Raw genomic sequence first — 17,996 nt, 5'->3', positions numbered from 1 at the left:
CATGTGTATGTGCAAAATTTAGATAAGTTTAATGATTTATACAATAATATATAAATTTGTTGAATTCTTAATTTCACTAGTGGTTGAAAAGATTTGATTTTTCAGGCATACCGTTGTTTTCTCGTTGCGCAGGCGCAGTAAACTTTCGTTTCACGATTCTCATTTACCAATTCTTATGCGAAGCTCGATACACGTTTCTCGTTTTTTTTTCTTTTTGCACGTACGGTTAGCGAACGAATAACGACTTGTTTCTCAAAAGCGCCGAAATCTATCGGAACTCCACCGTAACCATACCACAGAACATGGACAGTATTATGACTAGGGTAAGGCTCTTCACGCTGGTGCGTTTCACAGTTGTACGGATATAATGGAATGAAACCTGATTGTCACAACACACATTAGCCTTCCACTTGGTTGTTAACATTACAGGAAGTTTAATTTGTCTTTGTAAGAGAATCACCACGATTTCAAAAAAGAAGTGAAAAATGGTAACATTCATTTTCCACAAGACGAGTGCTAAACAAAAGCTGTGGTTTTGTTTAATAATCTTATTCATGGCAGTGTTGATAGTTATGATATGTAAAAGGATTTTTGTGCAAAATGAAACTTCGCAGTGGGAAATTGTAAATCATAAAGACATGATGGAATCAGCACAATTGGAAAATATAAATTATAAAGACATGATTTCAAAACTGAACAGAGATAAGGTGGCCTTTAACGACAGAACGTTGATATCTGTCCTGCAGAAGTATTATTTAGAACCTCCGTCTATGCTGCCGTACAACCTTTCTCATCCTGAAATACAGAATCCGTCACCCGGGCAAACTCAGTTTATAGATGAGTATTTGAATCAAAAGGTATGCTTTTACCGCTGATCTTTCAATAATATAGAAACACAGAAATGTAAACTTACGAAAAGACAATCCAATTAAGATAATCATATGCTTAATATGAAAAATAAATATCTTAAGCTTTGCCTCTTTTAGACATCATAATAATAGATATAAATCTGATGAGCGATATATACAACCAATATATTTCTTTACAGAAGTCTATCTGCTTCTTCCTGTGTAGTTAATATATTATTCTTAAGTAATATGAAGTGCGTTTATGGATATAAGTCTTGTTCTTAAGCAAAAAGGATTTTATGTTTACTGTGCAGTTATATTTCTATTACAAAAGTCTACCTGCTTCTTCCTGTGTAGTTAATTAAATTGTTGTTATGTATTAGGAAATTTGCTAATGGATATAAGTCTAACTCTTGTACTTCAGCGAAATGGATTTTATGTCGACTGTGGAGCTTTCGATGGAGAACATTTATCAAACAGTTTGTTTCTTGAACAGTATCGCAACTGGACTGGCATTATTATTGAACCTAACCCTACAACATATGCTTTGCTGCGACAGAAACACAGAAAAGCATATTCTCTGAATGCTTGCCTTTCAACAAAAAAATATCCTTCACTTGTGAGTATCATTAAACTTATCTAATTTTTGCACATACACATGTCAACAATTATTTAGTTTACTGTTTTAAATAAACAGATGCTATATTATGTTTCCTGTTTCGCAATAATACATATTTACCCAATAAATCGAAATTCTGTTAATGCTATTTCTGTTATATTATCGTTCTGGATGTTTTATAACACTGGAACAACTTTATTACGTGGTCGATGGGGTCCAAGTTTTGATTTCGGGACCCGTGGATTTAACGGGGCTAAATATATACCGCGTGTTGGTGTTATATGCAATACCCCCCTTCCTAAATGCATTAAAACTATTACAACGCTGCTTCACGTATATAAATATTCTACGTATAAAAGAACATTCAACTACCTTACAGTTATAGGGAATATGAAAAAAGAAGCATAACAATGCTGTGTCGGCTTCCTTTTTCATCGTAAAACATAGAAGAAAGTTAAATTGTATAAATCGGAAATAAAATGTTAACTGTGTGGGGAAGCTCGCGGTCGGAAAATCACAATACAGGAGCATATTTATTTAGGTTTATATTCACGTGGAATTCAAATATTCTTATTATTCAAATGTTGATGTCTTTGGCTTACCTTATGCAAACTTTGACTGTTTTACTGCCTTATTGCCACATGCCTGCATCTATTCAAAGCGCTTAAAAACAGCATTACAGCATTATGCAAACAAGTAAGCTAGTAGACGATAAAAATATTATTTTTTTTTTTTTTTACTCTTTTCTTGTCACAGTTGTCATATCAAAGGCGTAAAGATAAGGGTTTTATCATAGTTAACGCCGATTATTTTGAGAAAAAAAAGGAGAAAATATCCACTAAATCATAGTAAAGTTACCACTGCATAATAAATTTTGCACAAGATATAATAACTCCATTACATTATATTAGACAGTATTGACAGAATATAATAAAAATATAGCTGATCACATAATAAAATAAGATTGGCATCGACTAAAAGATGCACAAACTGTGAAGATAAAATTATATATGACATGATATAATATATAACGGAAACAATGTAATAAAGTATGGGCAAAATATAGCAAAGAATGCAGATAATGTCATAAGTTGTCTACATCATGTAAAGAAGTATCTACAAAATATAACTAAAAATTTCATAATATTGCCACAAAATCACAACATATAACGAAATAATCACATAACATTTGTACGGTATGTAAAGATTTCAGCACATAATCAAATAAAAACAAACAAAAAACAAACAAACAAAAAATTATATATATATATATATATATATATATATATATATATATATATATATATCATGATGCATTTTCATTGTTTCAATGTTGATATACATAGCTAAGACATAATACGTTGAGGGCAACAATAATAAAAAACTTTATCGAAGGTGAATGCGAATATGGCAACTATAGAATAAAGTAACTACGACATTATTGATGAAGCGGTCTTTTTTGACCATAATTAATAGTAGTATCTGTAGAAGAGTTAAGAAGATAGATCATGTTTTTTTGACATAATATTTCCCTAAATGAAGCGTGTAATTGGTTCGATGTGTAACGGATTTAGATGTGTGGCTTAAATACCAATGTTGGTATAACGGGATGTAACGTGCAAATATTTATGGAATAAGTAGTGAATTAATATTTTTTGTGAAATTGTGATAAGCGAAACTGAATTAAATTTCTGTTCACGGAAAGTTTATTCTTGGGATATGGATGTATTATGACTTAAAAATAATAAAACATTTGCCATCTATCCGATGGTTTAGTAGTTTTGTCCAAAGTCCTTGGCACTATACCGTATCAAATGCATGTTTGAAATCAATAATCACGCAGAACAGCTTTTTTGTGCGCCTAGCATATCTAAACGACATGGTAAAAGAAAATAGATTATCTATTATCGAGTGACTTTTTCTCTAAATCAAGCTTGACCGTTTTCTATAAGGTCATACTCATCAGTAACTTTATTTAACCTATTGTTTATAATAATAGTAAATAACTTTTCAAGAAAAAAGTGAAAGCAGCTTTAACGTGTTATTGGTCTATAGTTTTCTTGTGATCTGCTGTTTCCCTTATTTTTATTTATTGTTATGACATTACCTTTAGTCCAGCATTTAGGTATTATTTCATGATCAAATATTATGTTAATATATAGTTTATCATATAATGTTAACATTCTGGTTAGGGTGTTTTTTGTATATGTACATATAAAATATCATCTACAATCGGGCTTTTATTATTTCTAGTGTCTTTACTGTTCTTATTTCCTCATTTCCTGTTATTGGATTATTTATATCCATTTAACTAATTTATTGTTGCTTGTTCTATATTACTTATATTGTCATCTGTTAAACTTTTATTAAAATTTATGTTTTTAAAGAATTCGTACAGGTATTCTAGCTTGACTTGTTGTTCTGTATGTATTTCCATACAGGTGTTAAAAAATCAAGCCTAAACCATAACACAAGTTTGCTTTCACTTTTTAAAATTGTATTAAATCAGCTTTAACAATCAGGCATATTTCATCAGACCTATATCTAGAGTTTTCATTTTTTTCTTTTTTTTTGTATAAATCTGATATTCAATAATTGTATCTGTATTTAAATCATCCAGTTTACTTTCTTGTACTCCAAAGATGTCATAATTGTTGATATCTTCTATGAACTCTTGATAATTCAACCTAGATTTTAACCCCCACACATTTACTGAACATGGCTTTATGACTTAGTCGTTAATATACAATGTTCTTGCCTAGGAAGCAAGTTGCCCTCTTTCCCCTGCTAGAATTTACTGTCTTTCTGGCCTGGCTCATACACTGAGATTTTTGGCACTTCTACCAGCTCTTTTGTGTTTCAGGACAATCATCTGGGGAGCAATCAGCAAGTCTATAGTTGATGTTGCTACCCTCTTTCCAGATAAATTGTGTAATGACTCATTTTCATCATCGTCCATAATTATTAGGACTTTAGATTTACTGGAAATAGGAGTAATAAAGTAATACTGTCTTGTTTTGTTTTCTTGGTTCGGGATTTCTATACTAACTGTTACACCTGAATTTTCCATAATACACATTTCGATCGGTTTATTCATGTTATGGCTTCTATCTTTGTGGTTTCTTTCTTTTCTTTTCATGAACATTTTTCATTCCTGGCACTACTGGTTGTATCTGTACTTACAAGTGGAACGAACCTTTCATTTTCTATAAACTACTTATCTCTTACAAGTTACACCCTTTGTTTTTCCTCTGACTGCTTTCATCTTAGGATAGCGAAGTTTCTTGCGGTTTTCAATTTCTCATGGAAATTGTTATCTTATTCCATAATTAGTTTCTTTTAGAGCTTCTGGGGGGGGGGGGGGGGGGTGGGGGGGGGGGGAGGGTAAATTCTATTAGGTCTCTATCTTTTTCATCTTTAAATTTGCTATAATTATTCTTGGTTTTGATTTATAATTATATATTGTAATGTTTGTTCAGTATCTTTATTCCGGCCTTCTTGCAACTCTTTTATATTATTGAAAATGTGATTTTCCTGCATACTTCTGCACACGAAATTTAAAATTGTTTTATTTTGTTCAAGTTGGTTCTGCTTTGATCCTTGCACTTTTTATTTATCTAATTTTGCAGGTCATCAATTTTACCTTTGGGTTGTAATTGTTCAAAACTTAGGGTTTCATACAAGTCACTTACAACTGCTTTGCTGTTTTGTTATTCACTTGCTTTACATGCTATTTCACATTTTCCTCTAACACACTTACTTGATGATCAACCCTTGTCACTGAATTTTTGAATGGGTTTTGTGTCGTGCATATTGGTTTCTAGTGTATTTGTTTTTGTGTCCTATGTCCTTATTATACTTTCTACGCTCTGCTCTGCCACTGTGCTCCTTGTTTCGGTAGGTGTGACTCAATTCCATTTAATACCCTGTCTAGCCTTGCTCCTATCCCTTGTTGAATATGCACCCATGGCGGATGTTCATTTCGGTCCTATTGTGTCATTGGGGGTGCTTGCTGGTAGATAGGCCTCTGTGCCTTTACCTGTTGTGCGTTGTTTAGATCACTGCTGTTGTAATTATGTCTATACATACTATTCATATCATACATTTGACATGTAGTTGCGTTACTGTTAGTTCATTAAGTCAGTAATTTGAACTATTTCATGATACTGCGTTATGAACTAGGTATCTGGTGTATTTGTTGTGGGTGGGGGTGGGGATGCGTCTAAGCCTGTTTTAGCTGTTGTACTGCCATGCTTTGATCTGCATTACGATTAGCTTGGTCATTGCAGTTCGTGTTGTTTATAATGTTTTCATTCACATTTCAATTTTTTATACTTTTGTTAATGATATATTATTATTATTATTATTCATTTTTATTTTTTTATTATTGTATTTTTTTTTTGCTCTAGCTTGTGGGCTGGGGCCGTTGGGGTATTACTGCTATTCAGATTTTCAGCATTTTACCACGCTTTCTTCTCTTCCCAATCTTGTCTTGATTCAGTTCTCTTCTAGATAGCCTTACTTTTTCTTTATTATTTTTAAATAATCTCGTAGTGTCTTTCGAGTCTGATTTTCCCTCGCCATCGGCCTATTGCCAGATTGGAAAGCATGACAGCAGTACAACACAAGGCAAGTATAAATATTAATCTTTATTTACGTCTCATTTATGTACAATATCACAGATATAAAATCACATTTCAATGCACAAATATAATCAGTGCATGACAGTTCAAATTTGAACTTTAAGAGTCTACCACAAAATATTGCAATATCAATTTACACATAAAACATGGTTATAAATAAGTTAATAAATACAACGTGTAACAACCAAGAAGCTGACATTAATCTTTGCCTTTTAAAAAACCTAAATATATATAGTTTTAAAAAGCAATACACTACTAAAGTGTATTTCATAAAAAGATAAGATCTTTTATTATCAGGTTATTTAACGTCGAGTATATTTGGACAAACCCCCTGAGAAACCCTTTTTACGAGCCTCTTTGTTATTCCGCTGGGGACGAGTCAAAATTTATCTCTTATTTTACAGTAAAACTTTGCAAAAATACTTTTTGAAACATCTTTTTTTTATATATCCTTTATATTTTGAAGCCCGCCCGCTTCGCTCGAGGGAGAGCTTGGGGCTACAGATTTCGGGGTTTTTCGAGTTCGATCCCGGACAAGGCGTATGTTCTCGTGATGATTTGATGAAAGACTTGATCTGAAATCATTTGTCCTCCACCCCTTTAAAATTTTATGTGGAAGTTGGCGTACTTGAGGGAATAGGTTTTAATGGTACGACACCAGGGAACAGGTTACTTTAATGCCCAAAACCCGGTTTTGGTTAAAAGTCCGCCGTACATGACGGGCAAATTGTTGAAAAAACGGGCCCTTAAACCACACCCCCCCCCCCCCCCCCAAAAAAAAAAAAAAAAAAAAAAAAATATTCAATTTTGTATTTTTTGTTCAACCATACGCCCCTTTTGGAAAAGATATTAGTATAAAACAAAACTTTCATCGAAAAAATCAGAGGATGTACTTTGTTTACAAGTTTCTTTTTTCAATTTTTTGGGAATTTTTTTTTTAAATATGTAATGAAATATTTTTATCAAGAAGTTTAAAAAAAAAAGAAAATGTTTATCTTCTTGAATGAAAAATAACGAGATGAATATTTTTTTAAAACTTTACCACATAACTGAAACATTACCTGCAGAAACTCGCCGAAAAAGAATTTTGGGTCCATTAATAAATACGGAAAACATATCAGTAATTTTTTTAATTAATTTTTTGGTTTTAAAACAAGAAGTTTTTCCTTTTTTTCACGAAAAATGAATCGATATGAAAGAATGAAAAAACATTAGGTATGAAAATCATTAAAAGGAGTTAACGAGAGGCACGTGCATTTTTTCCGCCAAATATGAAATATTCAACGTAAAAGCTTCTAAATTCCCCGCGAAGGTTTTGGGTTAAGATGAAAGAAAGTTATTTGATTTTACCCATTATGTTTTTTTCCCAATTAAATTTGTTGCATCTATTGTATATTGCGTTTATATTATAATCAGTTTGTAATTCGACCTGGGAAATATCCATGTAATAACATTTTTTTTTGCGCGCATTTTATTTTAATGTTATTAAACACTGAATACATTAGAGCGGTAGGTATCAATTGTTTGCAAAATAAAAATAGGTCATGGTCGCACAGTGAGAAACAGCGCCCCGGGCTTTCGGATTACCCTTTTTTCCTTTCTAGAATCCAAAGGCAATTTAATCTTTCTAGACAGATTCGAGAAAAAACGGCTGCAGTAATAAAGAACGGACACAGTTGCTCAGTACGCACGTATAAGTCTAAGAAATATTTTCGCGGGTGCGCACGTAATAGCTAATAAGTGATCGCTATATAAAGCTCATGACGAGTGATATGTGCTCAGAAGGTTCTTTTTATCTAATGTGCAAAGTTTTAAATACTAATACGGCGCGTAAAAAATTTAAAAAAAATTAATTAAACGTGGACATTTTTAATAAGGGTATTGGACTTACATTTGTCCCCTTCTCAGAAGGGTTGGAATTTGAAAATTATTTGCGAAACGGGTTTTTTTACTGTTTGGGATTCAAAACGAAAAAAAAACGTAAAAAAAAAACAAATACAATCGACCACATTAAAATTTTAAAACAAATTCGATGATAAATGACGCATTTTTCAAATTTTTTAGTTTTCTTAACCCAAAAATTTGATTACGACTGTGTTTTAAAAAAGGCAATATATATTTTTTCTTTATTCTACATAAAACTTTTGAATGGGAAATGACATTTAAGACATTTATTGACTCAGCATACTTAAGAAACTTCGTACGGCGATGAAAAGGAGTATTTGAATGTTTGACTAATTAGTATAGAAATAACATGGATAAATTGTTTAAAATATTTGAACACGCGGCTAAAAATCTAAAATCTAAAAATGGTTTGCAACTCACCATCAATGATGATTATGGTCAAAATAGTACTTTCTGTCATTACTGAATAAAAAATAAACTTTTTAAGGGGTTTGTTGGGATTCGTATGCTACCCTAAACCCCAGCAGATAATTTCATTTCAGTCGTCACGCGTACTGATTGCGTCACAGAGACTTAAACGAACTACGTCATAATTTTTACTTCAAAATATCTACACGTGTCTACTAGTTGCGCATGAGTTATCTTGCTTTTAATTTGGCAAACTTACAAATTAAAATTTTAAAACAAATTGATTTCAATTTTTCTTTTTTAAAAATGTCGATTATCAAAATCAACTTGAATAAAATCCCCGAAATACATTCCCGTCAAACATGTAGATCTAATGATCATTAAAAAAGTCTAGATCCCCTTTCAATTTGCTTTTGCTTAGAGCGGGCCCAAACATTTATTTTTTTTGAAAAATAAGAATTTAATAGTAAAAAACTTTTAGTTATCAGTTTCATGATTAGAAAAAATCTCCTGTGTATCTGTCTGATGACTGTTGGTTAGAGATGAGCGCGCAATTCCGTTTCCTTCAAAGAAAAGTGAGGTCAAATATTAGGGAAAAAAAGGGGGGTTCAAAATGAGCCGGAACGGGTTTCAAGATGATTTTCCCCTGAAAAATACATTTTAGTACCGTATTTTTCAGCAAAACTTCAGCTTGGGCACCGGTCCGTCTCCCCAAAGAAAAACGAACATGTAGTGTGTAAAACCGTCAAAAACGGTAAAAAAAAACACGGACCTCGATATTTTAAAGGCTGAGTCGTACCAGAAACTTGGTCTATTTTAACGATTCTGATCTTTGTTTTGTTTAAGACTTTTAAAATTTCAATAGGTTTTTCATACTTTTAAATTTTTTAGTGGGCCAAATTTACATATTATCTTATATTTACCCCCTTTTCGTTTTAAACCAAATCTTTAATATCTTATCAAAATGTGTGCGTTTAAACATGCTTAAAACATTATTTGTTTTCCTTTTTGCTTCTTCCATTGTTAAACTTGTTTTATATATGTTTGTCGGGGAAAAAAGCTTAGAGCTAAAGTTAAATTTGTATTGTTCCGTCGTAGATAGGGTTTTTTGTATCTTAAAAATTTTGGGAAAATCTGTACTGGAGCGCCTACTTTACCTTTTAAAATTCGGAAAATTTTCAAACTTTTGGGCTTTATCGTATGTTTAATTGGGTGTTTTTAAGCGTCTAAATACCAAACCCCTTCTTTCAGATTTTATTGGGACAGAAGTGTTTTTGACCCCAGTGTGTTGATACTTCAATAACAAAGAACTTAAGACTGTAATTTAATATTTTACAATCAAAAACTTTAAAGTTCTTAATTTTATAATGTTTACAACCTTGAAATTAGGTGTACTATATGCTTTTCTTTACTTACATATGATATATACATCTTTATGTGTCTTAACAGTTTGATTTCCCCATTTATAACATTTTACTACGGTTTAAAAGTTATGACATTTAAAAAAGAAAAAAAACTTTTTAGGAAAATTTAATCTAACAAATTCGCAGTCCTATAAACTAAAATTGAAAATAAGATTCTTGCTTCTGTTATATCTAAATTGATTTTTATCTTAAGATTTATCAAGAGGTATTTAAAATGAAAATCCTTATTTCCCCATAATATGTAGAAGAAAAAAACCCCAAAAAAACCCCAAAAAACGTCTGAATCCGATATCAGTCGCGTTAAGGTTTAGCAGTATATCACAAAACAACAGATTTTTTAGTAAATGAATAAATGAACAGCATCTTGACACACAACTTATCTGTCCAATACATGTTTTTAACTGTCAGTCCCACAGGGGTTGGATATTTAAAATTATTCAAAATTTATTTGTCCCCCCTGTAAATAAGAATGCAATTTGTAAAGAAATAACTGTAAAAAATTGTCAAAAACGATGTTTTACCTACTTATGTAAAGTTTAAACTCTCGCACGATGTTGCAAATGCATCAAAACGAAGACATGTAACAGCTTTTTAAAAATGGTGAGTTTTTAAAGGCGCTGAACTGTCCAGAAGTGTGGCCCCTTCATGCAGTCCCTTTCCGGAATTCAATAAATATATGCATAAATTGACAATGGTTATGTAAAATAATATAAATGTTATATATGCTGTTAAATTTTCATGTAAAACAATGCTTTCTTTCTATGAATTGAAGACGTTCGAACTTTTTTCTCCGTAACATGGACCTATACCTTAAGTAGGTCATGTATTTACGATTAGCACGAACTATATTTTTACGATCGCGCTGTATGAAATAATTGTACAGGTACTTTATGAAAAAATCGACCGTTTTTATAGGCGTTTCCTAAACATTTCTATTAATATCTTACGGTGTTCCATTTGGACAATCGTGACATTTTATTTAATACTAAACCGCGATGCACGATGGTACGATGACGAAAACGCGATGGCGCGATGGCACGATGATGAAACAATGATGGTACGATGGTGAAAACGCGATGGTACGATGTAATATCGCGTTTTCATCATCGTACCATCGCGTTTTCACCATCGTATCATCGTACCATCGCGTTTTCATCATCGTACCATCGCGTTTTCACCATCGTGTCATCGCGTTTTCATCATCGTACCATCGCGTTATCACCATCGACCTCGCGTTATCACCATGTACCATCGCATTTCCCATCGTACCATCGCCTCCGGTGGTCATGCGCAGTGGTACAGTATATTGTCAGTAAAATACAGGCTTTATACAATCTCATTTTCACATTGCTCTATGTACCTTCTACATCCTAACGAGAATAAGCTGAGACTGAATAATACCATGTGACTATTACACCCAGCTTTTTATTTACTTTCATGCATACATAAAATACAAAGGACGTGGCCTTGAAGATTTACAGTTTTAATGAACTGAGCACTGAACATTTTGTAAAACATTTTGCAAAACAGCAGAATCTAAATGGTAAATTTCGTCTCACAAAATACATTGAGATACATTCATCTATTGTTGACAAAAATACAAGTGTACGGGACTACGCATTTCTAACCGGAAGGCGATGGTACGATGGTGAAAACGCGATGGTACGATGGTGAAAACGCGATGGTACGATGGTGAAACCACGATGGTACGATGATGATAACGCGATGGCACGATGGTGAAAACGCGATGGTACGATGGCGAAAACGCGATGGTACGATGGTGAAACCACGATGGTACGATGATGATAACGCAATGGCATGATGGTGAAAATGCGATGGTACGATGGTGAAAACGCGATGGCACGATGGTACGATGATGAAAACGCGATGGCACGATGGTGCGATGGTGAAAACGCGATGGAACGATGATGAAAACGCGATATTACATCGACATTTCACCATCGTACCATCGCACCATCGCGATTTCATCATCGTGCCATCGCGTTTTCACCATCGTACCATCGTTGTTTCATCATCGTGCCATCGCGCCATCGCGTTTTCGTCATCGTACCATCTTGCATCGCGGTTTAGTATCAAATAAAAAGTCACGATTGTCCAAACGGAACACCGTAATATCTTATATTATAATGATATTTTGTTATAATGATCAAGCTGTAATACTTCCAATGCGGTGTTAAAAATTTGAACCGATAGTTCTAAATAATGAATGCACCGCGCGCGTTTTTTTGTTTTTGTTTTTGTTTTGTTTTGTGCGTGTGCGTGTGTGTGTGTGTATGTGTGTGTGTGTGTGTGTGTGTGCTGGTTTTCTCTTTCATTTACATGCAAACAGATGTATACCACCAATAGTCCCTAGTATACATAATTGTATAATTGATTGCTGGTCTAACCTTGATGCTTATTCTATTTTACATTTTCTTATTGTATTTAGAAAGCTATTGTTGAGGTCATACTAAACTTGTTCTTAAGGTTTTAATTTTCTAATTAAGTTATAATTGGATAAAATGAAATAAAAAATTGGCGAAAAACGAAAACTTTGTCAAATTAGTAATAAGAATCTGTTCCCACAAAACATATATAACTAATTTTGCAACAAAAAAAGGAAAAGACACCCGTCCTTGCCAAAATGTTAAATGTATGCGAGGACTGAAAAGTATCCTGATTTGTAAAATTTTAGTCTAAAACCGGTCATTTTATGACGTAAAATTATATATAAGTTAAAAATTAGATTATTGTTTTAAAAAAGTGAACGTATTAAAATGCAGTTACTGCCGTTATATTGATAGATTTAACAATAGTTAAACTATTATGTCTATTATAGCTTCTTCGAGAATTTAAAGGCTGTGCTCATGATTTAAGTCAGCAATTGATACTCTGTGTTTGTTCACAAACTGAGGCTCGACCGCTTCAACTTATATGGACAGATCCATTCACCCTGAGGATATATTGCTGTTACTAGTGCCGCAAGTCCTACATCCTACCTCAAGACGGGCTGCATGCATGAGTTCAACTCCTCTCCTCCGATTATTAATGCTATCACTTTTACCTGTAAATTTGGAATTTTAAACGTTTATGCACTTTTTCTTGAGGTTATATTACTTCTAATGTCGATACCAAAGCTGAAAGACTTATATTGTACATGTATGTCCAGACGGGATGCATATTGAGATTCTAACCCTTAGTACTTTGTGATATCCATGTTGAATATAAGAACGTGTGTTGCGCTGTTGGGTCCCCGCCATTTGTTATCTTTTTTTGTTTGTTTTTGTTTTTGTTTATATTCTATTCAAACATCCTATATTTGTGATTAGTTGTAATAGGAGGCTGTAGACTTATTGCTGGACTTCCTGTGGAGGGAAGAGGAACGTTTTTCTGTCAATACAGACCAACCAGAGTTCCAGGAGTCGACATTCAAATTCTAATCTCTGTTTGTCATTTGAAATACACTCTATGTATGTCAAAGAAAATGGTTGAATGTTTTGTATTCTGGACAGGGTGGGCGTACATTGTTGTTCGAGAAGATCTCAAGGTCAAGACCGTTCCACCAAAGCCTACTTTTGGTTAAAAGCCTATCATGCCGAATGTCATTGCAATAAATTTGCACCTTACCAGATATGTGATCTGAGAGGACGCATAACATTTTATCTTGATGAAGTCACCTCTGCTTAAAAGCTCCCTTTATTTGGTTTTTATTATACTACTTATTTCTGATAGTATACATCTAATTTGATATTGTGCTGGTGTCCGTTCTCGGGATCTTGCTTTCCTCTAAAGCCTATATGACTCGGAATACTTAGTAAGGAAACGTTTATACCTATCCTAGATAAATGGCTGGTGAGATAAAAGCTGTACTTTTCAATTGATCTTCATGAAATTTAATGGGAATGATAACCTTGATAAAATCTAGGCCACGTTCGAATATGGGCTATCTGGGTAAGAAAACTAGGTCACCAGGTCAAATGAAAGAAAAATCATGTGTATGAATAAGGCTGTATTTTTCAACTGATCTTCATAAATTTATGTCAGAATGACTGCCTTGATAAAATCTAGGTCGAGTTTGAATATGGGTCATCTGGTGTTAAAAAGCAGGTCACTAGATAAAATCAAAGAAAAACCTTGTGTATGCGATAGATGCTATATTTTTCAATTTGTCCTCATGAAATTTGGTCAGAATAATTGTCTTGGTGAATCTAGGTCAAGTTTGACTATGGGTCATCTGGGTAAAAAAGTAGGTCACTAGGTCATATCTGAGAAAATAGAATATTTGTTTCCATGAAATCACTAGGTCAAACATGTTTACACTGTTATGATGTGTTTGTTAGGTAAGCGACCTAGGGCCATCTTGTAACTTAGAATTTCAGGTAAATGTCAGTGCACCTTCACTTAATCTGTATTATTACTTAATGATTTTGAGTCTAACTTACAAAGGTTCTTCCACATTGTCGTCCTCATCATAGGACAAAAAGGTCAATAGTTGTTGCACAAATATTTAGCGGCTTACGCCACTTAACTTACTATAGATGTTATGTTTAACTTTGAAGCTTTTCCTCTGCATTTCTGTTGCTACTTCATGAATTTTACTCAAACTTAAAACGGTGGTTCCACATTGTCACCAACATCATATGACACAATGTTCATAAGGTTGGTACCAAAACGATATCAGTTATATTCCCTTTTTACTAGGATTTCAGGTTTAACTTTCCGTTATACACTTCCGTTCTATCTCACATGTTTTATTACAACTTCAAATAGTTACTCCGCATTAGTAGCCACATGAGATTACACAATGTTCTAGTTCATTACTTTTGCAGATATTTCCACGAATTTCGTCCTTTTTATACTAATCTATTTTTGAGATACTTCTTTATCCCTGTAAGACACAAACTGTTACATTTGACACTGACTTAAGCTTTTGTCCAATTCGACTAATTAAACACTTCAGTGACAGGTCCAAGTTTCTCACATGTGCCCAGTTTCACTATCTTGCATCGAAATAGTCGAGCGCGCTGTCTCCTTGTTAATGAAACATTAAAGGTTGATATCAGACATCGTGACCTTAATACCAGAATCATATTAAAGACCGGCTCTTGCACATTTATGTCATTTACTTGGAATTTATCTAGTAACCTGTTAACCTCTCAAGAATATGCATGGGTATTGAGTTATATTTTCTTTAAGTGTAACGGTCTTTAAGCCTTTCGATGGTATTGGGTAAGTCTTTCAGTGCTTTGACTGTATTATTTATGGGCAGTGTTTTACTAAGGCGCTTGACTTTGCCCAATATTTGAGCATATTGGCTTCTCTTGATAGATCAAATAAGAGCTCGGCCTTTTGTAGTAATACTTCCAGTTTGCTGGTGGATTTATGTCATTTAGTTGGTATTTATCTAGTAACCTGTTAACTTCTCGAGATAACGACTGTGTATTAACATTTGTTTTCTTTTAGTGTTACGGTCTTAAAGCCTTTCGATGGTACTGGGGCAGTCTTTCAATGCTTTGACTGTATCATTAATGGACAGTGTTTCACATTGCCCACTGTTTGGGCGTATAAGTCCATCTTTCACTTGTTAGTTCTAGTGGTAGCTGGGCCGTTTTATATGAAATCATAACAATTTGTACGGCCCTGCTTTGTACCGCTTCTAGCATTCAATTGTGATCTACAGACTGTGCATATGCTGTCCTATCATAATTAATTTTGTTCAAAATTATATAATTGTATAACAATAGTATTTCCTTTTATAATTTGCTTCTCAGTTTTTTCTTTATATTAGTCTCAAGATGTTTATATTTTTTCGCATCTATTTACTAGCTCATTTTTATGATGTCACAATGTTAAATGATGTTCAATATACATTTCTAAATACTTAGACCCTTCAGGTATGGGTTTACCAGGATGATCATCATTAAATGACATTTCCCCAGGTTGATTAGTACCTGTTGCACAGGGTGATGAAAACTTGTCAGTTATACATGTTCCCTGAGTTTGTTATTGAACTTGTTGGACCTTAAACCTTGATGAAGTGGGTGTTGGGGGCCTATCAGGTTACTCTCCCCTCCTGTCGTTGGTATGTCAGTTGTCCTCTGTTAAGGAAATGTGTTACGATCTATTGAAAACCTCCCAGCGCTCCCGCTAGAGTTTGAGTGGCCAACACTATGCATCGGACTAGGTGCCGGGTATGTTACATTACTATGGGGATCCTTATTTCGGTTAGTTCCAGGGATCCATCAGCAGAATCTGATATGGCTTGTCCTGCTGTGCTACGTGATGAAGAATTTAAAGATGTTTCCCTCGTTCTTTTCCTCCCAGTGATTTTCTCTAGCGATTCCATATCGTTGACCCGTGTAGAACCACACACTGGGGCGAAATCTACACGCAGCAGCTTTATAGCTGTACCTGTAACCTTGGCATTACGTGTTATACCGGGTAATGCCCCATATGGCATGTTTTTCTGCTAGATTTCGTAACCATTGTTTTCCTGTGTGCTTCTTACATCGAAATTATTGTTCAATTATAGAATTAATGATTTACGCTTATACAGCTATTAATGTACTAATGTAACTGCTATCCCTTATTATTTAACTTATTTAATTAATCAAATTTTGCACAATAATGGAATGCACAATACCTGCCACATCGTTTGCTTTAATTGTATTGTGTGTATTTTATAGTTTTGCCTTTGAGTTTTCACCTATGTACGTAAGAAAGGGACGCTTTGTCTAATTGTCTATTAGTTTATCTATTTACTTAATTCATTGTTTTATTTAGAAAAACACAATAAATGCCAAATTGTCAATCTTATAGTTGTAATTTAACTTATGCCCTAAATATTGACTCCCTATAAGTCAGTATAAGTCAAAAATATTGACTTATCTAGCGTTGATGTGGAATGTATGTTTGTAAAACCTATTCGCCTAGGGCTAACACAAGAAAGCGTCGCGAACGATTTTTACCAATTTATCCACTTGTTTGACTGAAATACCGAAACACAGTTAAAAAAAAAACAGATACCTTAAAAGTGGAAGATGTTCGGTGACCAGTGAAATTTGCCAATCAATCAAGTCGTCAATTCAAACATTTTTTTCCTTTGGCCTTCATACATTTTAAACAGTCCAAATGGTCGAGGTGGTAACTACATAATCAAACTTTTCTTTTCTGGACTTCACATACTTTTCATAGTCCAATATCGAGACGGTAACTACATAATCAAGCATGTGTTCCTTCGGCCTTCATACACTTTAAATAGTCCAAAAGTTTCATATTGAAAAAGTAACTACATACTCAAACTTTTTTTCATTTGGCCTTCGCAAACTTTTAACAGCCCAAATGTATCATATGGAGATAGTAACTACATAATCAAACATTTTTTCCTCTGGCTATCACACACTTTTTAAAGTCCAAATGTATCATATCGAGACGGTAACTACATAATCCAGTCCAAACGTATCATATCGAGACGGTAACTACATAATCAAGCATGTGTTCCTTTGGCCTTCTTACACTTTTAATAGTCTAAATGTTTCATATCGAAAAAGTAACTACATATTCAAACATTTTTTATTCGGCCTTCGCAAACTTTTAACAGTCCAAATGTATCGCATCGAGAGTGTAGCTACATAATCAAACATTTTTTTTTTGTCTACACACACTTTTTTACAGTCCAAATGTATCATATCGAGGCGGTAACTACAAAATCCAACATTTTCTCTTTGTTTTATCATTCATACACTTTTAACAGTCCAAATATGTTATATCCAGACGGTAACTACATAACAAGAAGTTTTACAGTTTGCCTGCTTACACTTTTTACAGTCCAAATGTAATATATCAAGACGGTAAAAAAACTGAAACTGAAACAGCTTTATTTGATTAAACGCCTATATTTACGTAAAACATATTCAATGCCGTTTTACAAATACATAAAAATTAGTCTAAAATTTAAGACATTTTAAATGATATATGAAAAAAATGAGCATAAATATCATTGTGAATAAACAGTTTAGTAAGCATTAAACAAAAGATCAGGCATCAGATAAGACTAATAAAATATTAGAATATTAAGATATAGTAAGATAGCTGCTTTGTGGTTAAGTAAGTAGAAGTGGGTTATTGCGACATGTCCATAAGTTATTAC

At 33.5% G+C, this 17,996-nt stretch overlaps 1 protein-coding gene across 1 annotated transcript in view; it reads left to right on the top strand.

The window, feature by feature from the left end:
• LOC128556344 (protein Star-like) overlaps window positions 1-17,996 on the top strand; it is a 32,301-nt gene continuing 14,305 nt past the window's right edge. The window contains exons 1-2 of the mRNA XM_053541083.1: window positions 1-857; window positions 1,273-1,467. Coding sequence (XP_053397058.1) covers window positions 486-857; window positions 1,273-1,467 — 567 coding nt within the window. The 5' untranslated portion in view covers window positions 1-485. The remainder of the gene's footprint in view (window positions 858-1,272; window positions 1,468-17,996) is intronic.

The sequence above is a fragment of the Mercenaria mercenaria genome, chromosome 4 (genome assembly GCF_021730395.1).
Source record: "Mercenaria mercenaria strain notata chromosome 4, MADL_Memer_1, whole genome shotgun sequence".
Classification (NCBI taxonomy): domain Eukaryota; kingdom Metazoa; phylum Mollusca; class Bivalvia; order Venerida; family Veneridae; genus Mercenaria; species Mercenaria mercenaria.
This window is presented reverse-complemented; position numbering and strand designations above follow the sequence as displayed.